Source organism: Triturus cristatus, chromosome 3_2 (genome assembly GCF_964204655.1).
Source record: "Triturus cristatus chromosome 3_2, aTriCri1.1, whole genome shotgun sequence".
Lineage (NCBI taxonomy): Eukaryota > Metazoa > Chordata > Amphibia > Caudata > Salamandridae > Triturus > Triturus cristatus.
This window is the reverse complement of record NC_140584.1, coordinates 846,135,729-846,161,105: the sequence shown is the minus strand read 5'-3', so window position 1 is coordinate 846,161,105 and position 25,377 is coordinate 846,135,729. Positions and strand designations below refer to the sequence as shown.

Genomic DNA, 25,377 nt, shown 5'->3' with positions numbered 1-25,377 from the left:
TGCTCTGCACCTGCTGCACCAAGGTGGCACAGCTTCCTCCCTGTGTTGGCAGATCCATGGATTTACATTTTAGTGGCCTTAGAGAGCAGAGCACCAAGGAGTCCAGTTACCTTTGGAAGGTAGGAGGGGGTCCCTCCCTTCCCTGGTTCATTTCCCGCTTGGTAGTGGCCCTGTGAGTAGGAGGGAGGGGAGTGGGGGTGTAGCTTCGAAATCAGGGTTTGAAGGATGCCAAGGCAGCTAGTGGTGAAAGGTTTTGGGCTTGGTGCCGTGGACCCAGCTTTTTACGTGTGGAGGGTGCTTCCTGAAGGGGGGGGGGGAGGGGAGGAGGGGCAGACAGAGGGGCAATAAGGGGATGTAATATATATATTTTTTTTAAAGTCCATTCACATAGCTGGGTTTTGTGGTGTCTTTCCCAGTACATTTAGGTCTCATTCTATGGGCCGCATTTTTTTCTTTTTCTTTGGCAGTTTTATATAGGTCAAACTCGACCCGAAGGTATCAGAGCGGTTTACACGAGCACCAGTTGTGTTACAGATGGACACATTTATTTTTTAAGCACGTGGACAGGGTGTGGCTTAAAGGCTAGGGCGGCCGACTTTTGGAGCTGGGGAGCCAGGTTCGAGTCTGGCCGGAGGTTCAAACATCCTGTGATTCTGGGAAAATCATGTAATCTTCCCGTGCCTAAAAATGAATGTGTTCATCTGTAATGCAACTGGTGCCAACGTAAAGTGCTCTGATACCTACGGGTCGAATTCTCAATATAAAAAAACAAGCATTGGCATAGCCAATAGGTCTCGCCTTTGGGACCTAACAAGTTTTTAGCCATGCAACAGTTGATGTTGTTGCACCAAGGATATTGTGCTGCATAACTCAATACTTGGTTCGAAAAGCGAGACCTATTGGCCAGGAACAAACCCTGCAAACAACTATTATAGTTATTTAACAAACCGGTGACAGAGTGTCTGATACATGTAACCACCTATCAAGTTCATATAAATGGGATAAAAGACATCAATAGACATTGGAAGATTCTCACATCAGGACCTAAAACAATATTTTAATTTAAAAGGGGTGAATCATTTAAAGATAGACTAGTACTCATCAGACCTAAGCTCACCAGTTCATCAAATACTATGACAGTCCAATGGAATATGCCTGCAATCACTGGGCCTTTCCCATGCGAGCATCATAATGCCTGACCAGTAGCCAAGAAAAGGAAGGAAATTGATGTGGGTTTAAAAACAGCTTGGGATCTGAGGCACAACACCAACTGTGAATAGAAGAATGTAGTATCTATCACATCTGTACATGTGGACTCAAGTTAAAGGAATGCCTGCGAGAAAAGCAAAAGTAAGAATAAATGAACATTAGAGCACATTCAGGGGCAAGAGAAATTCACCAAAACTGACGAGACATTTCCTGGAGTGGGGACATCCTGAAAACCATTGAGTGGTACATTATTGAAAAACTGGCATCTGCATGAGCCAACACAGAAAGCAAACTATTCAAATATGAACAATAGATTTACTGCTTACAGACCTCGGAAATGGACTTAACAATATAGTGCCATGGAATCAGATCTAAAGCAACCCCTCTCTCACTATATTAGACTTAAGAGCCCAGTTTAGCTCAAAACTCTGCATCTGATACATATTTCATATTTTAAAAGTACAACTGTGAATCTGACATACTATTTTGTCAGTAGAAAGAAATGTACCCAACATCGACCATGCCACTAATGTTACACCCTCTAATGATAACTGAATTAATGGAATAAAGCAGCATAAGAGGTATGATCACAGCTTGAATGTATATAGACAGTGATACTAAAAATAATTAAAGCCCCGATAAAGGCTGATGACTAATAAGGGCATGGATGAAGATCGAAACATGCTGGCTAGGTAAAGGTGGATGAATGATTATTGAAATTCATCTGACATCCACGTGATACGCTTTTTATCATATCTAGGGTACCCCACAATAAAGAGGAAAAAATCAAAGTGGTATACCCCAAGATAGTTCCAAAACAATCCGAGCTTCCTGCTATTATCTAGTTTATTTAATCTGAACTCCTGCCTAGCGGTTGGGTCCGCCAAGGTGTAATTCCCCTACCTTGTGGTGTTGACAGGTCACCAATGATGAAGCATGGCACAACAATAAGTGGGTGAAGTCAATAATCCATATCTTTTTAGAAACCTGCAGATGGTGTGGAAGGGAATAACTGCTCACTCTGACCCTAGCACATTCGATGAGGGATATAAAACAAATAGCATACTAGGTTTGCATATTCCTCCCGGTAAAGGCATTCCCTATTGTTCTTAAGAAAGTGTACTGTGCCACTTTGTGAAGATGTGCCAGGCCTGCCTTTGCGCATTTATGGACACCCCATGAAACTGTCCTTCAGTGAACTCCAAATCATGCAAACTCACTGTGGTTTTATCACTTTCTCGTGTCCTCCGCTGCACTCCGCTTATTCTGGATAAAAGCAGCTACTGTCACCTCAACCCAAGTTATGTTATGACAGTGAGACACAGTTGGGGCACAGGTCTTTTTACTTGTACTCCTATAGGATACTGCCTCCCTGCTCAACCTTGAAGAAGGGAAATGTGGTCCCCATAACTGCTGGCCTCTGTCTTCATATTATCTCGGACATTTGCTAAGTCCACTTACAATATGTCTGGGAATGTGTGGTTAAAGAGTGCAATGGTGGGGTCAATTGGACCACAGACGTCAACGCTGCACATAAGAGGGGTTTCCTTATGCTAGCACCAATGTGAGCACCAAAGCGTTATGGAATGGGCAAGCTTGGCTATACTGGACGTGAACTCACGAGAGAAGAGCTTTTGTGTCACACGTGAGTGAATAGAGCACTGTGCTTACCGTGTCTTGTGTCGCAGCGCTTAGAGGGGCGAGGCAGACAGAATACGGAGACGGGGCGCTCTCAGGACAGGTTACAAGGGCTAACTGTTACTAGTTACTCTGTGGGCCCTCTACCAATTGCAAGGAGACCGGAGAATCTTCAGTTCATCTCTTCTGCTTTGTCCAGCGCTAAAATAAATAATTAACAATAATCCGAGCCTTCTTCTACCGATTAAACAATGGCTGTCTAATGTTCACGCACTGTGAGTGGCGTTCTAGCACTTCTGGTGTAACAGTGATGTTGATAACCAGACAAAGATTGTCCCGGGAATGAGAGGCTCGAGGCAGAGGCCGTGCAGACGTGAGGCGCAGGTAAGCGGCTGCGCCCTGGCTCCTAACCCAAGCGTGGAGGAGCCTCTGGCTGCCGGAAGCCAGTTGCCAGAAAACCCAGGCCCCGGGCCATGGAAAGGGTCATCTGGAGCCAGTGCTCAGTCCATGTACAGCGTTTACCTTGCGGTAGCGAGCAGAGGCGCCATCTGTTTCCGAAGTGCGGGCACGATAATTGCAAACAGAAAGCGCCGCTGCTCGCTGCCGCAAGGTGTATACCATACATGCACAAGCTCTCATTGGAAGCAGTGCAGTACAAGCATGTGTTTTCCAAAAAGTGCATACCGATTCCAAGAGGTCACTCCTAAGCAACGCTTGTGCGCGGATTAGGCGAGACCTAAAAAGTGTTGTGCTCAGAATCACAGGATGTTTGACCCATCCTGCCAGACTTGAACCTGGTTTCCCAACTCCGAAGTCGGCTGCCAAAGCCATTAAGCCACACCCTCTGAGATCAGCTGGATTAAGAATGTCGGTGGCCTTCACTTTATAGGATGACTTTTGTCATTTTGAAGTTAAAAGAGCAGCCAATAGTGTAAATGAGCTAACAATATCATGTGCATAAAAGGCACATTTAAACGCTTGCCCGATACAAATAGAGTTGATGGCGCTGACGGCACCAGAGAGTCCAAAATGCACTCAGGTGTGTTGGGGGGATGATGAATGGGAGTAGGAAGCGGCCGCCACACTAAGAGTAGCAGTAAAGTGGGGCTGGGTGACGGTGGAAGGAACGGCATGGGAAAATCGTGTCAGCCCCCGCCTAAAAATCAACAAACCAATATCGAGAAGCAAAGCAAAGTAAGAAAATGTTTCCGCCAAATTAACCTAAATGACTCTTGGCGAGATAAGAAATGTAAGAGGGCCATCGCTTTCGGCCTGAACCAAACCATGAAAGGAGGGTATAACGCAAGCCATTTGCCACACAAAAGAAACGGAATTAAAAAGCCACTGAAAGGCGCCAATGAATAGCGAGGGATGTGCAAGAGGCGTGCCCAAAGCCCATACAGTAGAGACACCATGTCTCGCAGAGCAGCGCATGCGTGCTGACTCTATGCTCGACCTAAAAAGCGGCACGAATTATTTTTTGGGTGGAGCGGTTGTCCTTCAGAATGCTATGATTAGGCAGCATTCATGGGGTATAGTCAATATTGCCTATCCTGTCATTCACATTGACTGGATTAAGGCTGTCATTAAACCATGGAGAACATAGAAACCTAGCAGAAAAAAATGTAGTGGCCAACTGGACTATTCTTCATAAGTCACACCTAAGATAAATCAATTTGCAAACAATATGTTGTAACAAAAAAGTAGGCTCTAATCTACCGTATTTAAGTTTATAGAATTATCAAGTTCTGTAACTTTACCTCTATTGAATTATCTACCAAATCCATCATAGGTCTATTAAAGGATATTAGGAAAAGAATGTGGATATTAGAAAAAAAAGCTTTCACAAGATGACATCTTTAACAAATTGTATGGATTTACAATGAATTCAAGAAATGTATGGATCAGTGTGAATTCTTTACAAGAAATATAAAAAAGAATGTATCAAAAATAGTGGCTACCGCAGTCTCAGTTATTTTCTTCATGCCTCAGGCAACAGGTAGGAAACCTACATTAAAAGAATATGTATCTGCATGTTTTCCACTGATCTTGCACTTTCTACCCAACCTTTTTATGTATATAAGAAAGTGAGGGCCAAATGTACGACCATTGGCATTAGCGAGTCGCAAATTGCGAAAAATTGCGAGTCGCAATTTGCGAGTCGCTAATGCCAATGTGCAACAGTGTCAGAGACACTGTTTGCGATTCCCAATGGGGTCGCAAATTGCATGCCTCATGAATTATCGTGAGGCACTCGCAATTTGCTACCCTATTGGGAATGGCTGGCCCTCCCAGGTATGGTGGCCTGCTGGGCTCAGCAGACCTCCATGTCTGGGTCTGCTTTTAAATAAAGCAGTTTTTTTTAAATGCACCTCATTTTCCTTAAAGGAAAATGGGATGCATTTAAAAAAATAAAAATTAAACGTTTTCGTTTCATTTTTTAAGGGCAGGTAGTGGTCGCTGGGACCACTGCCTGCCCCATAAACATATTTTCGCCTGCATTCACTAAGGGGAAGGGGTCCCCTGGGGCAACCACAGCACCGAAACTGCCCTCATCGCCGCCACCGATGACATCAGGGCTCTGCTGGACAACGGCGGAACCGCTGTCCCCATCCTCCTGGACCCATCAGCCGCCTTCGACACGGTCTGCCACTGCACCCTACGCACACGCCTCCACAACGCAGGGATCCGAGACCAGGCTCTGGAATGGACCACCTCCTTCCTCTTTGGCAGAACCCAGAGCATCCGCCTCCCCCTTTCTGCTCCGAAGCCTCCAAGATCATCTGCGGTGTACCCCAAGGATCATCCCTCAGCCCGACATTGTTCAACATCTACATGGCCCCGCTTGCCCACGTCGCCAGACTGCACAACCTCAACATCATCTCCTATGCCGATGACACACAGCTGATCCTCTCCCTTACCAAGGACTCCTTCACCGCCAAAACCAACCTCCACGAAGGAATGAAAGCCGTCGCCGAATGGATGAAGAACAGCCGCCTGAAGCTGAACTCAGACAAGACGGAGTTACTCATCCTCGGCTCCACCCCCTCAGCCTGGGACAACTCCTGGTGGCCGACCGCCCTGGGAACAGCACCGACACCCACCGACCACGCACGCAACCTAGGGTTCATCCTCGACTCAACGCTCTCCATGACCAAGCAAGTCAACGCCGTCTGATCCTCCTGCTTCAACACCCTCCGCATGCTCCGCCAGATCTACTATTGGATCCCCACCGACACAAGAAGATCGGTCACCCAAGCCCTTGTCAGCAGCAGTCTGGACTATGGAAACGCTCTATACGCGGGAGCCCCGGCCAAACTGCTGAAACGACTACAAAGCATACAGAACACCTCCGTCCGCCTGATCCTCAACATCCCTCGACACAGCCACATCACGCCCCACCTGAGAGACCTGCACTGGCTGCCCATCAACAAGAGGATCACCTTCAAGCTCCTCACCCACACTCACAAGGCACTCCACGACACCGGACCAGCATACCTCAACAGACGACTCACCTTCTACACCCCGAACCGCCAACTCCGCTCCGCTGACCACACCCTGGCTACCGTCCCCCGAATCCGAAGAGCAACCTCTGGTGGCAGATCGTTCTCCTACCTCACCGCCAAGACCTGGAACACCCTCCCCACCCTCCTACGGCAGACCCAAGACCTACTAATCTTCAGGAGGCTACTCAAGACCTGGCTATTCGAGCAGTAGCAGCACCCCCTTACCCGCCAGTGCCTTGACACCCTCACGGGTGAGTAGTGCGCTCTACAAATTTCCTGATTGATTGATTGATTCCCTTTTATGAGTGCTTTACCACCTTCTTGAAGAGGGTGGTAAATTGCGAGTGTTTTGTGACCGCGTTTGCGGTCGCAAAACAATCTTACATAGGGTAGTGAGCTGCTATTAGGAAGGTACGCACTTGGAACGCCCTTTCCTAATAGCGAGTCACAAATCCTATTTAGCGAGTCACAAATAAATTGCGACTCGCTAATTAGGGTTTGTACATGGCCCATTGGTATTTGTGCATGCGCAAACGGGTCGCAAACCAGTTTGCACATGCAAAAATGGGTTGTACATCTGGCCCTAAATCTTTACTTTAGTATTCATAAGCATGTTCCATATAGAAGATTTGAAGATGGATTATTTAGACGTTGGGAATTAACCCACTTCTAAGGTAGTAAATTAGAATGCTCCAGTATTGGTATCTTTCATAGATTTACATGCTTGAATCATTCCCCGTTGTTGAAGTGGGAGTCCCACGGTATCATAATAAAGCAGTATACAACATTATAATAGGCTATAATGGAAATCAACAATCCCCATAATAGCCTATCCATAGCCAAAAAAATAAATAAAAGAATGAAACTGCAGCCAATCAGGCTACAGAACCCTCAAGAACACTCCCAACAGAGTCCGAGTCCCTCAGATTTTCAAGCACTAGTGGGAACATAAATCCTATAGCAATAAGGGGAGCCTCTGTGGAAGGTGAGCCTCTACGGGGAGAAGGGTGGATCGCATGTAAATCTATGAAAGATACCTATACCAGAGAACTACAGTTGCAAAGGGAGCTAGTGCCGACTTGCGCAGACAGAGAAGATCCTGTTAATCGCTGACTGATCCAGCTCCCAATTGTGACCACTGTTCAGAGTTCTGCCTAGCGTGTCTGCTAAGAGATCGCTTGTTCTGGGAACATGTTCTGCCCGAAGTGTTATTGTGTGTGTCATTATCCAGCTCCAGATTTCCTGAGCTTCCCTGGAAAGAGCTAGCGATCTTGTACCCCTTGTTTGTTCACATAGTGCATGTTGGTAGTATTTTCTTTGTAAACTAACACTGAAGACCCTGCTATCCTTGGCAGGAAATCTCAGAGTCTTAGATAAATGGCCTTGAGCTCCAGGCAATTGATATGCATACTCTTCTGGTCTGGAGACCACTTTCCTCTGATATGTAGGTCTTACAGATGACCACCCCAGCCCTCTAACGCGTCAACTATGGTTATTTACAAAATAGAGTATTTGAGTTAAGATCTCGGCGCCAGTACTTCATCATCGCGGAGCCGATACTGGACTTGGATCACATCCTGAATCCAGCGACACCGCACCGTCGTAAGGAACCAACGCCATCACACCTCCCCCGCAACAGTAAGGAATCGATGCCTCACCTCCCCGACAACAGTAAGGAAACGATGCCTCACCTCCCCTGCATCGCAGTAAGGAACAGAGGCCCCAACCTCCCCTGGGGTTGTAAGGAACAGATGCATCACCTCCCCTGGGGTCGTAAGGAATCTACGCCACCCAGTGCCGTGCCCAGTCTTTGTTTTCATTGTTTGCCAAGGTACTGTTCTTTGGGGGTCTGTGTGATCCTGCTCCTGATGCCACGCACCTTGCGGTCGGAGCAGTAGTTTGGATTTTTATCTGTCACGACGTCGTAATAGCTCCTGGTGGAGTTATTTGTTGCTAAAAGCTTTATTTGTGTGAATAACCTATTATTGAGGCTATCTTGGTAAATGTATTGTAGATTTTTTTGTTTTGGTCTTGTTTGCTTTAGATAAAGATTACTTATTTTTCTAAAGTGGTGTGGGGTCCTTTTGTAGTGTTTCCACTATATTACTGTAGGTGTGCACAAATGCTTTACACACTGCTCTGAGATAAGCCTGCCTGTTCATGCCAAGCTGCGAAGGGGGTGAGCTGGAGTTGACTAAGGGCGTAACTTCCTTACCCTGACTTGAAGCAAGGGCCCCTACTTGGACAAAGGTGCAAACTATTGACAATTAGAGACCCCCATTTCTAACAAGGACTTTGGAGGATGAACTCCAGACTTCACAGATGGTGTAGAGGGCTCAGACCTGGCAGCTTCTGAGGAAATTTTCTCCTTTTAAAATTGTCCTCGACAGTCTCATGGTAAGCCTTTTTTTAGGGCCTTCCTGGGCTCCTCTGAAGTTTCCTCTTATATGACCTTCTCTGAGAGGTTGAAGAGGTGACACTGTCTTTCTCAGAACTAGGAGATCTTTTAGATTTTGCTTTTTGCAGCCACGGAAGAAGCCTCCTCTCCCTATCCTTCAAGATTTACTTGAGAAGGTGCAGCATATTTTACAGTCTTTTACATTATGCTGAGGGTAGAGGGAGTCAATACAGTCCCTATGGGTGTCTTCAGCATGAAGTATTTTCCTCCCATATGTAGCGCAGGGCTTGAAAAGCCCTTTCTTAGATTAGTCAGACATGGTAGTAGCAGTAGATAAGATTTCCAATACTGGTTTGAAGAAATATTTAGCAGAGCTCAGGGAGACTCCCGCCACACAATGTACGGTCAAAAATCTGAGGGATTCAGCCTTGGTTAAAAGTGTTCTAGAGAGGGCTGTCGCCTGATTGGCTGGAGTTTGCTTCTTTTTTTAAAAGAATATGGATAGCTTAATAAAGTGATTGTGCATTGCCTTTATAGCCTATGATAATGTTGTTTACACTTTATTATGGTACCATAGGGCTACCATGACGAGAGGGAATGATTCAACCATGTGAATCTATGAAAGATCCAATACTGGAGAATTAAAATTATACCTGACCCAGGATTAAATCCCAGTACAAGTAAGCAAAACAAATCCAATAAAACTACTTCCAATTCCAAAAAGAGTAGACATTTCAAGAGTAAATGTTTAAAAAATAAAATAAAATACAAAATGCTTGGAAGGTTTTGAGGTCATGTATGCATCTATGTATATGGTATTTCTATTGCATAAAGTTTGCCAAAAGGCAGAAGAGCCCTGTACAGTGTTAAAGACAAGCATAAAGTAAACAAACGATAGCAGAGATAGGTGGGTTGTGGACAGTTAATGCATTTGGATTTAGTGTAGTTTAAAGAGGTGAGTCTCCAACTCTTTTCTAAATTGGAGCAGCGTTGGGGAGGTCCTGAGGGATACGGGATGTTGCTGCAGATCTTGGGTGCATAGATGTAAAGGGCCTGCTGCCTAATTTAGTCTTTTTTAGACATCTTGGTTATCAGTCTCATAGTGTCCTGGCTGCGGGTAGCTGAGAACCAGCAGACATGACAAGCTTGTCTTTAAGTTGGTGTCCACGGTGAATACAAGTGATTTGTATTCAGTTGAAGGTGAGGTTTGAAGCCACCAAGGTTCACGTCCTTAAGTTGGGTTTGTATTGTGTCTTGCTCGTTCTTGCCAAGTAACAGGAATTCTGTCTTGGTTGAGTTGAACTTCAGATAGGCGCTGGACATCCCGATTTGGATGGTGTGCAGGCAGTGTTTGAGGTGATGGATATCTGAAGTTGAGAGGATTTCCAGTATGGAAGCCTGTGGGACTTTGCAAGTGAAAGGGATCTTTTCAGACCTGGAGGTGCCCAAGTGAACAAGCTGGTGTTAGTTGGAAAGTTGGGGGGAGAATCAAGCTAGGGGTCTGTATGAGTCACAATTTTTGGTGGCTTGTCTGGTTTCAGTAACGATTTGCTCTGTGAAAAGATCTCCCATTGTCTGTATGTTTTTCCTTGGTAATTGCAGTTCCATGATATGTTCTGGCTCAAGTTGGAATGTGAGATACAAGCGATCAGGCTGTAGGGTGAGTAAGGAACCAACACCCCACATATTGTAGCCAATTTGGACCATGCTCATGTTGTCTGGAAGGCTTGATAGCTTTTTGGTACAGAGCAATTTAGGGGAATTGGGCTAATCAGACCCTCTTCTAGATTGTAGTGAGGCGCATGCTTACAATTGTGTAACCAATGTTGGAACTGGGCCTGAGAAATCAGGTAGTATCCCTCGAAGTTGGGGGCCTGGAAGCCACCTTTCTTCTATGGCAGCTGTAGCCTTCTCCATATTGCTCTCCCTGCCTGTGCAAATTTGATTGCGAACATTCTCAGATATACCTCCCCCCCAGAAAATGCTCTGATGAGGGGGAAGAGAATGTTCTGAAAAAGATACAGACGTTTTAGTACAATCACCATTTTCATCAACACAATTCTGCAAGCAACTGACAGGGGTAGCTTAATCCACCTGTCCACCATTAACTCAATATCATTAAAGCTTTAACCATAGCTTGCAGTAATAATGGTGGTTCTGCCGTGGTGGTACATTATTCCCGGATGTCTAATGGGACAACAGAGAGGGAATTCCTTTGTTGGTTGAGCAGTATGGACTGTTAAGGGGACAAAAACGCATTGTTGGGTGCAAGTCTGTGGATGGGATTTTTTCAGTTTGTGGGATATCATCTGCGTATAAGGATAAGAGAATATTCATTTTACCTAGCCTAATGCCCTTACTGTGATAGTACTCCCTAAGGCTACACGCCAGTGTTTCAATGACCTGGGCAAACAAAATAGACTTTGGCAGCATCTAGGCAAGTGGTCACCAATCTATATCTGGGCCTATCTGGTAAGTGAGGTTGAAAAGCATACCCAAATTCTCTGCTGTGGATCTTCCCAAGATGAACTCAGACTGATCGAATGGGGAAGCAGGAGGAGCAATCTATTAGCATGTATTTTAGTCATGGTTTTACTACCCACGTTGAGGAGAGCTAGTAGTCCGTATGAGTCCCAATGTTTGGTGGCTTGTCGGTTTTAGTAACGTTATCACAATACCGTCGCTCATTGAATATAGGAGCTTCCCAGCTACTAGGCTACCTCATTCACTTCCAGTAAAATGGGGGTTAGCTCTTCAATGGATTCCTTACAAAATTCAACAGGAAGGCCTTCGCCCCATCAGCGCTACCATTCTTCATATGTTTAATTGCATATTTAATTTCTTGAAATATTTTTTGTTGGAATAATGGCTTACATTCCCCTAGCTCAAGCCACATCAGTTTAGCTCTATTTATGTGTTTCTATTGCTTATCCAGTAGATCGTGAGATGTATAGTGTTGTGTAAAAGTTAGTGAAAACGTCCAGTATACCTCTTGAATTAAATATTACATCTCTTTCCCTGCATGTAATCTTCACTACATTGTTTGATGGCAGGGTGGTCAAGGCAAAATGTATGTCTCTCTCCATAACCTCTGGTTGTGCTGTACTTACTCATTAATTTAATATTCCTGCCTGCTTCATCGTTAAACTCCTCTACCATCCTGCAGATTGACCCCTGGGTAATGTTGTGTGATCAGGTGAGTCACCAAGTTTTTTTTCTCTATCACACATTTCTCCTTCTAGTCTCGCAAGTCAGGACGATATGGATTTGAGGATCCCATATCCCTTGGAGTTGCGTTCACCTCATATTACTGACTTAAAGGCCTCCCACATTAGTGTAGAATAGCGAACAGATCCTGTTAATTTCAACATAATGTTTTTAATAGATTCTCTTATTTCCTCCTTGAACACAGGATCCAAGAGGCAAGCCAGCTGTAGTGCTTGGACAAACTGTGGGTGCCATTCACTAGGGATAGCTTACATAATGACAACCGGGGTGTGGTCTGATAATGTCCAAAAGAGAGGTAGAATGGTGTTGGTCTATCCCGTTATATTATGTAGTGCCTAGCCAGAAATCATTTTATGATAAGGGGTCATGGACAGTGCAATGGAAATTAAATTCACCCTCTCGTGAGTGCCTAACTCTCCATAACTCAAGTAGTTTGTGTTGTTGCATAATATTAAGCAGTGTATCCATTGCCTTCTGATGGCCTCCAAGTATGGTGTACTTCCAGGTTGAGAATCTAATTGTGATCACCTCCCCGCAGAAAAATTAAGTTTGCTATTATTTGATCAAAAAATTCAGTGCAGTCCTGATTAGGGGCATAACGTTTAGCAGTGTAATATGTGTATATTGCAGAATATCCCGTGCAATCAGATATCAGCCTTCCTCATTCATCTGAGTGCTGAGGTGTCTAAATAACACACTCAGAATAGCAATCACCATAAAATATGTTTATTTATTTATTTATTCAGTGTTTTCTACAGCGCGCACAAGACCCAAAATTTGGTTGTCAGAGGGCTTTATATTACAACCACCTTCAAAATCAGCAGATATCCAATTCTTTAATGTCTAGTACAAAGTATACGTATTCCAATAACTTTGGCATATGTTTACCCTTACACAAATCACACAAAATGGTGATTACTAGAAATCACTAGATTACAGCAAAACATGCCATATCATTAAATTTCAAAATAGAACCACTACTGAAGATCCTAGATTGCCACACTGGTGATAGTATTGCTAGTCTAATCAAATAAACTTGTGGATTGATCAAGGTACCTGTCCATAGACAACATCCGTGTTAAATGCAATGAGAAAAAGCAGAGGGCCCACCAATAGTATGCTAAATTGTTTAAGCGGTTTGGAAGAAAAGAAAAGCACCCTAGAATTTTAACTGAGCAAACCATCAAATCAAAAAGGGATGTACCATTTTCTGTGAACAAAGTTCCAGACGAGCAAATATTCTGGTGAGGCCAGAGGAGCAATTAAAAACACATAATTATTGACCTACTGTATGTGATATAACTAGCACACCTTGAGTGAGATAACCATCATTATAATTAGGCAAGAAGCCACTACTGAGTCCATAGTCTTCTGCCGTTTCTCTGCAGATGAGCTCTTTAAGTCTCCTAGCAATGTCTAATCTATCCATGATTTACAAGTTTATTTGCTTTAATAGCTGTTGGCTCCATGGTTAGACTGTGGCTACTATTCTCCAGGTGACTTACTCCACAGCTCTGAGGGGTGATTCTCTTGCTGGGCTGACAGAACCAGGAGAATTCCTGCACGATATAAGGTGTCTATTTAGACATGTGTTTGCATCATTTCCTTGTAATGAAAAACACAGCCATGCAGGGTAGAGAATGACGTATTGAATGCCGCATTCCTCTAATTTCTTTTTTACTGTAGAAAAAGACACGCCTTCATATTGGATTTCCTTCCTTTTGCGTGAGAGTTACAAACTCTTCTCATAGGCACGATCATTGGGTAGTTTTGCAATGATAGGGTGGGGCAGATCCATATGGACCGGCCTAGGCACTAGGGAGTGGCGAGTTATTTCCACTACTAGCCTCCGTGAGAGTGTATCACCCCAAAATAATTATTAGCATCTTTTCAACTTAGTCCTCTTACGTTTCATCGCTGTGGATTCAGTCACTCCTGTGATTCTGAAGTTGCTCCTCTATGAGCATGCCTCCAGGTCTTCGTTCTTGAACTTTTTATTTTATATCTCACTTACCATTTTCTTAACTCTCTTGGCCTGCACACTGTCATATTCAATGTCTGCGATTCTACTCTCTTTCGTGTCAATTGGCTTATGCCGTTTGTCGATTCTCTTTTATATCATCTATTCTAGACGACGTGGATGTATTTCATCTCCAGAAGAAATGTCTTTACCTCTGTAGCCAACCAGGAGTCAGCTCCCTTTGACTCAAGGTTATGATTTTGTTGTGCTCTTTCCATCTCTGGCTTTTTAGCAGCTCTCTGCTAGTCGAACATAAGGTCAGTTTGGATGAGGTTTACTTTGCCCTTGTTTAGTAGTTTTGAATTGCACTGTGGCCAATGGTCATAAAACAATCAATGTTACAGTTTGAGTGTTATCACATCAATTAACGTACACTTCCTTGAAAATCTTCAATGAGTTGTTCCTTTTCTTTTTTATGTCAACAAAAAGTCATCAATTATTACACGTAAATACCAAGTGCCCTTGATTGTCATCCCACACCCAGTGTGAGATTAAGAGACACAGTAGTCCAGGCACGCACACACAAATCCCATCAGGATTGGCTGGCACCCAGTCTGCAGATCCAGGTACAGTGATTCAGTCCCCGTGCAGTCTCCGTCCAGTCCCAGTTAGTTTAATGTTTATTTTCTGCAGGCAAAGTTAGAGTCGCTAATCAGCCCAATGTCGCCCAACAATAGCTGTTAAGTTCTCTAGTGCATTTTTTAGGTATCAAGGAGCAGGGCACGTTCACCCAGGGGTACCTGATCGGCTCTCAATAGTCCCATTACAGTGCCAGAATCTTGTTTTAATCAAGCTGTTTAAAAACAAAAATGTGGCCCTGTGGTTTGGCCACATGTATACAGTATTTATTCAACAATCCAAAAGCACTTTCAGCCTCATAATGGGTATGGAAAGCACTTCATAAATAGCCATACAATAGAATGCACTAGAATACCTCATACACCTCAATATAGAGTTACAGTTGAGTGTACCCCATACACCCAGTTACAGTCTCTCATTTAGGTGTATCTAATTACCCACATTCCATATTCTTGGGGCTGTGCACTTCACAATACCCCTGCAGACTTTCAGGGCAGTGTACCACACCTACATTGTACTGCAAGCGCCAGGGCTGTGTACCAGACATGTTGCACTGCATGGTCTCAGTAGGTCATTCCCTTGCACTGAATTCCAGGGTTTGCAAGTGTACCCTTCAGGTGAAGGTTCATGGTGTCAGGCCTGTGAGCTTCAAAATGAAAATTGTATTCCTCTCAGACGAGGGACGAGGCAGGGCTGCCCACTGTCATCCCTGATCTTTTCAATAATGCTTGAGCCCTTGGCCGCATGGATCCGCAGTGATCCATTGATACGAGGTATGCGTTGAACACAAAAATGGGAAGATCGCATCTCTCTTTATGCCGATGATGTACTATTATACCTGGTGGATCGTAGGGCCTCACTGAATAGAGTCATGAACATACTCACAAACTTTAGGCACTACTCTGGATATACCATTAATTGAACCAAGTCCACAATCTTTGTGCTCAGTGGAGCCTCTCCGCCCCTGCCAAGTGGCTGTGAGGCCATGGTGATCACTGAAGGGTTTCGATATTTGGGCATAGATATCACCACTGACCCGGTGCACTTTTACGACAAAAATCTTTTACCTCCACTTCAGAGATTAGGGGAGATGTGCGTCGGTAGAGGTCCCTTCCGCTCTCGCTGCTGGACCTTGCGGCACTGTTTAAGATGATGGCTCTCCCTAGATTCCGATATATACTACAGAATACTCCATACCAGGTCCCTGCCTCCTATTTTAAAGCCATAGCAAACTAACAAAGGCTGTTCATGTGGGATGGTGGGCCTCCACGAATTGCCACACAGAAATTGGTGAGGGGGTGGTATTACGGAGGCATCAGACTTCCCGATGTGCGAAGGTACCTCTGGGCTTCACATCTTATGATAATTAACCAAAATGAAAATTGTGTCTTTGGAGGGTTTGGGATGAAGCAGCGTTAAAGAATAACCAAGTCTGTGCAGTGTATATTTTATCATATGGACATTATAGAGAAATGTGGTGAGCTCAAAAATTAAAGCTGAAGGTATGAAGGCTGCATGTTCCTACCTGTCTCTAATTTGGCCATGCTGCTGCAGTTTTCATGTAGACTGTAGATATTTTTATGCAGATGCCATGTGTCTGTGTCAGCTGTGTCATCTCACAAGAAATTATGTCCTCTGGAAGCCATCTTCATACAGCATGCGCTGTGCAGACATCTTCTTGCTCCTGTATGGACAGATAACGACTCAATACAGTTACTACACTTGAGCGTTCTGCTAAACTGAATGCTTGTAGTTTGAAAGGCATATACTCAGTACAATTGTAATACTCTTAAACCATGAAATTGAGTTGTTTTTCATTTGGTGACTATCAAATGTTGTCACAGTTAAAGAGTGCATACTGTTCCTGTGAGCTCTATGCTGTTAGCTCTTGGATGCATGGAGGTTAAGAATATTGATCACTGCTTTGTAGTCTTTACGGTGTAATTACTAGTGGCAGAGGTAAGAATTTGGATTTCAAAACTACCGGTGCTGTGCAGGTACTGGGACTTGTGCATTGCATTTTAGAGGTGCAAGAAAACACAGGCTTAAGGAATCCTGGTCATTTCTTTGTATGTATTTTGCCACCTAGAAATTCTGATCTCTAAGTATCTTGACGTAGGAGCTCAGAGTTGACATTTCATCAGGCCACCAGCCAAATAGTACATCATCTCTGCTATTTGCCCAGCCGGGGGCAAAATAATACACAGGCTCGGTTATTTAGCTAGAGGCCAGCTAGATATCTGAAACTTCCCTGCTTATCTGGCTGCAGGTTACATAGCAACGAATACACGTTGTTTGACCAGCGACCGAGTAGTGTGAAGGTGGACTTCATTTAGCCAGACAGGAACCTACAAGCAATGGTAGTGTGGTGGACATTTTGTAACAGGGGTACAGCAAAGTGTGTGATGCATTTGAAAGTAAGTGCATATACACATGTACAATAGTATGTTCAAGCGTGAGTGCATACATTAAACTAAGTGTGTTGTAAGCCTAAAAGAACCAAGGTTTAACTTCTGCTTCAGGAGTTACAGGTTATGGCACACAAATATGTCGTACTCAAGCCTGGCAGTATTTGCATATTTCTCTTTAAAGTTATGTCTGCAAAGAATAAAAAGTATTTTTAATGAATGTTACAAAGCCCACGTTTCAAGAGCTAAAGTAACGTATTTCCGTGTCACAAGAGGGCTGGGTATAGAGATGCATAGCCCAACTCCTGCAAGCCCTGCGGTGCAGCGGGCCCCCAAGCTCCAGGGGCTCCCCTCAGCACCGGAGAGCTCCCGATTGACTCTTGAGGGGGGCCTCCACGTACCTTGCAGGGGGGCCCTCAAGTTTCCTTGCGCCAGTGCCCAACGCTAATTACTGCAATTGATTCAGGTTCTTATTCCTACAATTATGCGCAATCCAATCTATAGCTCAAACTGTAGAACATACAGATTCAGCAAACGACACTGGCAATCACTACACAAAAATGGTAAAAAGCCACATGCGCTGTTGTGTCTATCATTCCACTCCTCAGCAACACTTATGCTCATAATCAGTGAAGCTCACTCTACACCTCTATGTCCCCACTGGCACATTAGTAATTGTAAATCTGTTTCTCTGGAGGTAGAGAAACTCGTTATTATCATAAAACAAAAGTTCTTACGATGCCAACTGATATGGTTTAGTTCATATTCATAAATCAACTATAGGCCAAATCCTTGTTTTACACATTTCGTTGTTAGGGATTCTTTTTAATCTAACAGCCACAGCCAACAAAGTGTTTCTAGAAAATTATCTTTGTCAAGGCTGTACATTTTTAAGAAAAAATATATCATATGAAAGGTAAATATTGATACATCTCAGTTAAAAAATATCTAAAACTCTACTATTGTTAATGCATATCACTTTCTACTATTGTTTAACAAAATGTTACAAGAAAATATTGTAATTTGCTTACAGGAGACCTGGCTAGCTGGTAACACTCATTTTAATGGTTCCTTGCAAAATAGCTATGAGGCACAACATAAAAGCCCAGGCTGTCCAACAGGGGACCGATTAACATTAGTTTCTATAGAAAAAAATCAAATTTCAATTGCAAAAAAAATGTGAATGGCTGGAAGCGACAATAATATCTCTTCACACTAATACTTACAAACATGATTGTTTATTGGTAGTAAATGTATATGTAGACTGGGCCGATAAGCAATCGAGCAAAGAGCAGGTGTCACGTTCTTGGAAGATACCGGTAATTTATGTGCGATTAGCAATCCTGTCCTGGTCATGATAATGTGGGACTTCAACATATCTGCCTGATCAATTTCTTTCCAGACTGGATTTAAATGCATATTAAAGGCATACAATATACCAAGGCCCACATTTCAAAAGTGTCCTTTGCGGAAAGCGGCCACAAAGATGCAACAAATTTTAGCGGAAAAGGAATTCATCGTTTAAATGGTAGATCTTTAGCTGCTATACCAGCTAGTAAATCCTTCCCCACAGGAATTTTGCAAGAACCTATTGAAAATATTTTTTTCCAGATATGGTTTTATGCTCTTTGTAATAATTTTCAAATTTTGCAGGTAGGAGGGAGCGAGCACCGGCCTTAATGTAAAAGGTTACAATTTGTCATCTTGAAAGGGATCAAGTGTTGCTCCTGGGAATTGAATATCCAAGAAGGTTGATTACCCATATAAATGAATCGCATCTAGCTCTATTAGCGAATTTGTAATTGGTTGTAAATGCAGGAAATATTAATGCTGAAGGTAAAGATATACTGGATTGGTATAATAAGGTAATAATAAAGGTGGCTCAATGCCTGGTGGTCTCTTTAAAGAGGAAATCGCTATACTTGAGACCAACTGACTATAACATGTAGAGTATAAGCTAGTTCAATTTGCACTATCGAGATCTGAAAAAATATTTAGGAAATTTGAAAAAATATATAGGGGTAGAAAGAAATCTAGAAAAGGAAGCAATTATTTAGAAAACAAAAAGCAGATTATGCTAAATCTATTTTAAAAAGCAAGCGGGAGCACCACACAGCGAATTGGGATAGAATGCTGGCTGTCATAGCTTCAATGGATATGAAGAAATTGTGGGAGCTGGTCAAGGAAGAAGGGAATAAAAGTAAAAATGCTTCGAGTCTCAATTTCTCGGAAGAAGCCTAGGTTGATTTTTTGATGGAGTTGTCATTGGTCAAAAAAGAGGTATCTATTGGAGATAAGGTTGAGCCAGACAAAGATCTTTTATATTACACTTCACATTCTGCAATGAAAAAATACGATAATAGGTATAAATTTGACTAGAGATGCGGTCCGTACAACGTTCTGGCAATTATAGGTAAATCCAGCCCAGATTGATGGACCAGTTTTTTTCATATCACCTTTACTGGTTTTCTGAAGGAGGGGACATTTCCTGAGAGTTGGAAAGGCACTATAATTAAAACAGTGTTTAATAAAAAGGATCCATTTAACCCCCAAAATTGTCAAATTAATATAATCGATGTAGTTGCCAAGATATTTGTCAAACAAATCCTCCTTTATTTGAGGATTGGATTGAGGACAACAGCTTAATTCCAATTGAACAAGGTAGTTTTAATGGTGAACATTCCAAAATAGATCATTGTTTTTGCCTTTGGGCCCTCGGCCAAAAATCATTAGGAGCTAGAGATGACCTGTTTTGTTGATTTTCACTCCGTTTAACTAAATCCTAATCGGAAAATGCTTTGGCAAAAACTGGTAGGGATGGGCATTTCCACGTGTCTCCTTGTCAGGTTGAAAGAAATACATCATGACACTTGTGCATGGGCGGAACTGAATATCAAAAGGACCCTCTCATGAAGAAATCCAATACATAATGGCCTTCGGCAGGGTTCTGATTTGGCGCCAATGTTGTTTGCACTATATTTGGCCAATTTTTCTGCCTTTTAGATCTCAGCTAGACAGCGTATGTGCTGTCTTGAAGAGACGTGTGTAATCTGTGTGCTTCAGCCGACCCACAGGGTTCCCATTTGCTCGCTCCATCAGCTGTCTCATATTCTTTGTCACCATTTGTCCCTGGGATGCATGGTCAAGCATCTTCTTGTGTTTAGCCCTCCTCCCAGAGCATGGACCAAGTACATGCAAACAACCACTGCTCCTATTTTTACAACCATTTTAGTATCTACATTTTTTTCTTTTTCAGCACTCTACACAGTGCTCGTGCTTTTACCAGGTCAGTCTCTTCCTACCCGCCCTCAGGCCCCATCCACAGATCACCCTCTCCCCGTCACCGCTTTTCCCTTCTTTTACTGCACCTCCTCCCTCCTGTCTCTGCTTGCTCTCTTGCACCTCCTGGTGCTTGCTCCATCCACAAACATCCTCTCCCCCAAGCCCGTCACTGCTTTAAACCCCCATTGTAGTCAGTTTTATTCTAGTGAGTGGTGGTGTTCTGTCTTTTAATGTCCTGTTATTGTATAGCTGATGTGCTGATTGAAGCATGTGTGCATGACTGCTATTACTTGGCACACATATAGTCTGTTTATTTTCTGCCCTTGTGGGTATTAGGTGTGTGTCCATGTTCACATCAAATGTGGTTGTTCGGCAATGATGTTTATAGATTAAAAATCGGACCTCAAGTGAATCAGGTATGCGTTATCACAAGGTATGTCAGAGTTTTTAAGTACCCGTGTCTTCGGCTGTATTTGCATAACTTATTTCTCCTCTGAGAAAACTGTCCATGTCTCACCTTGTTGCTTCTCATTTCCAAGGGTGGGACTCCATTTCTTCAAATTTCTCCTGTCGGGACACCTTCTTACTTTTTCTGCATTCACCAGTGAAGTGTTTCTTTGCGCCATAGTTGCTTCACTTGAATTCGTTTTAGAGGAGCCAGGCTGAGTCTTGATGTCATCAAGGCCTGCCTGCCCTTCAGTGTCCATGGCAAAAGTAGTCCTTTTAATGTGGATGCCGATGTAATGTATTTCCTCATGTTCACTAATGTAAACCAGCCTGACACTCTGATTCCTTCTGTTTTTTGTGTGCAGTTTTATATAGCACCAACACCACCCGAAAGTATTGGAGCAATTTACATTAACACCAGTTCCTTTACACAAGGACACATTCTTTTGTAGGCACGACGATATATATTGGTCGGCCCAGAATCAAGGATGTTAAGCCAACGCTGAAACTCAAACCCAATTTCACAGCTTCATAGTCGCCAGCTGTGGCCATTACGCCACTTCCTTTCCCAAGAGGACGCCACATCGTCCCCCCCCTAGCCTCGGCCTCAGTTCCAAATTTTGTGATTATGGCCCAATCACTTAATCTCCCAGTGACAGCCCGCATTTGCTGGTGGTTGCCCGTCCACCTCCTGTCCTTTGCTCCCTGTCCCGCTGAACTCCATTGCACAGATTTGCTCCTCCTCAGACTCTGCTTTTCACATTTTTTTTGTGTGCAGTTTTATATAGCGCCAACACTACCCGAAGGTATTGGAGCGGTTTACATTAGCACCAGTTTCTTTTTTTGGTCAATTTTATACAGCGCCAACACCACCAGAAAGTTTTAGAGCGCTTTACATTAAAATCAGTTACTTTCTATTGTTTTAGGTCTCGGGCTCTCAGCTAGACAGTGCATGCGTTATCTTGAAGAGATATGTTAGGTTCTATCTGTGGGCTTACAGGCTGTCCATCTCCTACCACTGTGAAACTTCAGCTTCCCTCTCATTTTTTTTAGTGCCATTTATCATGGCATGTGGGCGTCGTGTCCTCTTCATGTGTTTGGCCCTCCCATAGTGCTTGGACCAAGAACATGTCACCTTACACTGCTCCTTGTTTGCGCAGCTATTTTTTCTTTGTTTTCAAGCATCCCATAGGAGTTCTTGTGTTTTCAGGCCGTCTCTCTTGTACAGATATAAACATACCACTAAAGTGCATGCGTGTATACATAAAGAAATGTATTTCTTATAATGTTGTTAAAAACAAAAACAGTTTTTTTTGTTGCACAAACCAATGCTAAAGGAGCACTTGCATCGTCCTCAGTCTTGCCGCAGCTCAATCATGATTTGGGAAAAAGGGGGTGGTGATGGACAGAGTTTCTGAATGATGCAGAATACTCTTACCAAGTCAAGAGATCATGGTTTTAATCCATCACCGTTTTTTAGCTCACTGCACCATCCCAGCTCAGAACCTGGCTACATGCAAATTAGTCTGTACCTGTCCCAGTGCATGATGGGAACAGGGCAAACCAAACTACCAAGCCAATTCTTATACTGGGAAGGAAACAAGCTTCCGGGGACCGGTTTCTGGCATCACAGCCTTCGTCGGCCCGGCTTGCCTGAATCCTGATGGTGCAATGAGCAAGGGACTCACGTCTGAGCATACCCTCCCACACTGAGTGTGGATAAAATCGATTTGGGAAAAAGGGGGTGGTGATGGACAGAGTTTCTGAATGATGCAGAATACTCTTACCAAGTCAAGAGATCATGGTTTTAATCCATCACCGTTTTTTAGCTCACTGCACCATCCCAGCTCAGAACCTGGCTACATGCAAATTAGTCTGTACCTGTCCCAGTGCATGATGGGAACAGGGCAAACCAAACTACCAAGCCAATTCTTATACTGGGAAGGAAACAAGCTTCCGGGGACCGGTTTCTGGCATCACAGCCTTCGTCGGCCCGGCTTGCCTGAATCCTGATGGTGCAATGAGCAAGGGACTCACGTCTGAGCATACCCTCCCACACTGAGTTTGGATAAAATCGATTTGGGAAAAAGGGGATGGTGATGGACAGAGTTTCTGAATGATGCAGAATACTCTTACCAAGTCAAGAGATCATGGTTTTAATCCATCACCGTTTTTTAGCTCACTGCACCATCCCAGCTCAGAACCTGGCTACATGCAAATTAGTCTGTTTCCTGTCCCAGTGCATGATGGGAACAGGGCAAACCAAACTACCAAGCCAATTCTTATACTGGGAAGGAAACAAGCTTCCGGGGACCGGTTTCTGGCATCACAGCCTTCGTCGGCCCGGCTTGCCTGAATCCTGATGGTGCAATGAGCAAGGGACTCACGTCTGAGCATACCCTCCCACACTGAGTGTGGATAAAATCGATTTGGGAAAAAGGGGGTGGTGATGGACAGAGTTTCTGAATGATGCAGAATACTCTTACCAAGTCAAGAGATCATGGTTTTAATCCATCACCGTTTTTTAGCTCACTGCACCATCCCAGCTCAGAACCTGGCTACATGCAAATTAGTCTGTACCTGTCCCAGTGCATGATGGGAACAGGGCAAACCAAACTACCAAGCCAATTCTTATACTGGGAAGGAAACAAGCTTCCGGGGACCGGTTTCTGGCATCACAGCCTTCGTCGGCCCGGCTTGCCTGAATCCTGATGGTGCAATGAGCAAGGGACTCACGTCTGAGCATACCCTCCCACACTGAGTGTGGATAAAATCGATTTGGGAAAAAGGGGGTGGTGATGGACAGAGTTTCTGAATGATGCAGAATACTCTTACCAAGTCAAGAGATCATGGTTTTAATCCATCACCGTTTTTTAGCTCACTGCACCATCCCAGCTCAGAACCTGGCTACATGCAAATTAGTCTGTACCTGTCCCAGTGCATGATGGGAACAGGGCAAACCAAACTACCAAGCCAATTCTTATACTGGGAAGGAAACAAGCTTCCGGGGACCGGTTTCTGGCATCACAGCCTTCGTCGGCCCGGCTTGCCTGAATCCTGATGGTGCAATGAGCAAGGGACTCACGTCTGAGCATACCCTCCCACACTGAGTGTGGATAAAATCGATTTGGGAAAAAGGGGGTGGTGATGGACAGAGTTTCTGAATGATGCAGAATACTCTTACCAAGTCAAGAGATCATGGTTTTAATCCATCACCGTTTTTTAGCTCACTGCACCATCCCAGCTCAGAACCTGGCTACATGCAAATTAGTCTGTACCTGTCCCAGTGCATGATGGGAACAGGGCAAACCAAACTACCAAGCCAATTCTTATACTGGGAAGGAAACAAGCTTCCGGGGACCGGTTTCTGGCATCACAGCCTTCGTCGGCCCGGCTTGCCTGAATCCTGATGGTGCAATGAGCAAGGGACTCACGTCTGAGCATACCCTCCCACACTGAGTGTGGATAAAATCGATTTGGGAAAAAGGGGGTGGTGATGGACAGAGTTTCTGAATGATGCAGAATACTCTTACCAAGTCAAGAGATCATGGTTTTAATCCATCACCGTTTTTTAGCTCACTGCACCATCCCAGCTCAGAACCTGGCTACATGCAAATTAGTCTGTACCTGTCCCAGTGCATGATGGGAACAGGGCAAACCAAACTACCAAGCCAATTCTTATACTGGGAAGGAAACAAGCTTCCGGGGACCGGTTTCTGGCATCACAGCCTTCGTCGGCCCGGCTTGCCTGAATCCTGATGGTGCAATGAGCAAGGGACTCACGTCTGAGCATACCCTCCCACACTGAGTGTGGATAAAATCGATTTGGGAAAAAGGGGGTGGTGATGGACAGAGTTTCTGAATGATGCAGAATACTCTTACCAAGTCAAGAGATCATGGTTTTAATCCATCACCGTTTTTTAGCTCACTGCACCATCCCAGCTCAGAACCTGGCTACATGCAAATTAGTCTGTACCTGTCCCAGTGCATGATGGGAACAGGGCAATCAATCATGAGCCAATGGTATTGTAGAGCTTTAAGTGCTCAGCAGTTACATTCCACAAGGACACATTCATTTTAGTCGATGATCCTGCTTCAATGAAGGTATTTTGTTACCCCTTCATTGTTGCTTCCTCCCGCTTTCTCCCGTTGTTGTTTGACAATCTCTCCATCCCCTCCTGCTTCCCCGCTTGGCCTGTCCCCCCGCCCACTACCTACCTTTCGCTGCTGCTATTATTTTTGATTTTTTTTTGTATGATCCGATGGTAGTGGATTGTTTGTTCCATCCTCCATCTTGCCAAAGTGCTAACACTAGCCGATGGTATTGGAGCGCTTTAAGTGCTCACCAGTTACATTATAAAATGACACATTCATTGTCATACGCAGGGGAAAGCGTAAGTGATTTGCCCAGAATCACAAACTGGTCAGCCGACCCAGAGATTCAAACCTGGTTCCACAGTTTCCCTGTAGGCAGCTCTAGCCGTTACGCCACATTCTCGCTTCACTTCAAAGCTCCTCAACTGTTTCTCACTATCACTTCCTCATTTGTTCAACAAGACCCGTCAATGCTAAACACACATTGGCCAAGCCACTAGGTCTCTGCAATGCCCAAGCTGTTGGCCTTGTCAATGTGAATGTCTTTTAGCCATGTTGTCTAACAGC

General features: G+C 44.0%; 1 protein-coding gene across 2 annotated transcripts in view; it reads right to left on the bottom strand.

Annotated features, from left to right (window-relative positions):
- The window catches only part of FOXN1 (forkhead box N1), a 521,814-nt gene that overhangs the window by 441,456 nt on the left and 54,981 nt on the right, over window positions 1-25,377 (bottom strand). For both annotated transcript variants that reach the window (XM_085649114.1, XM_085649115.1), the window contains exon 2: window positions 16,104-16,262. In XM_085649114.1, coding sequence (XP_085505240.1) covers window positions 16,104-16,122 — 19 coding nt within the window. In that variant the 5' untranslated portion in view covers window positions 16,123-16,262. The remainder of the gene's footprint in view (window positions 1-16,103; window positions 16,263-25,377) is intronic.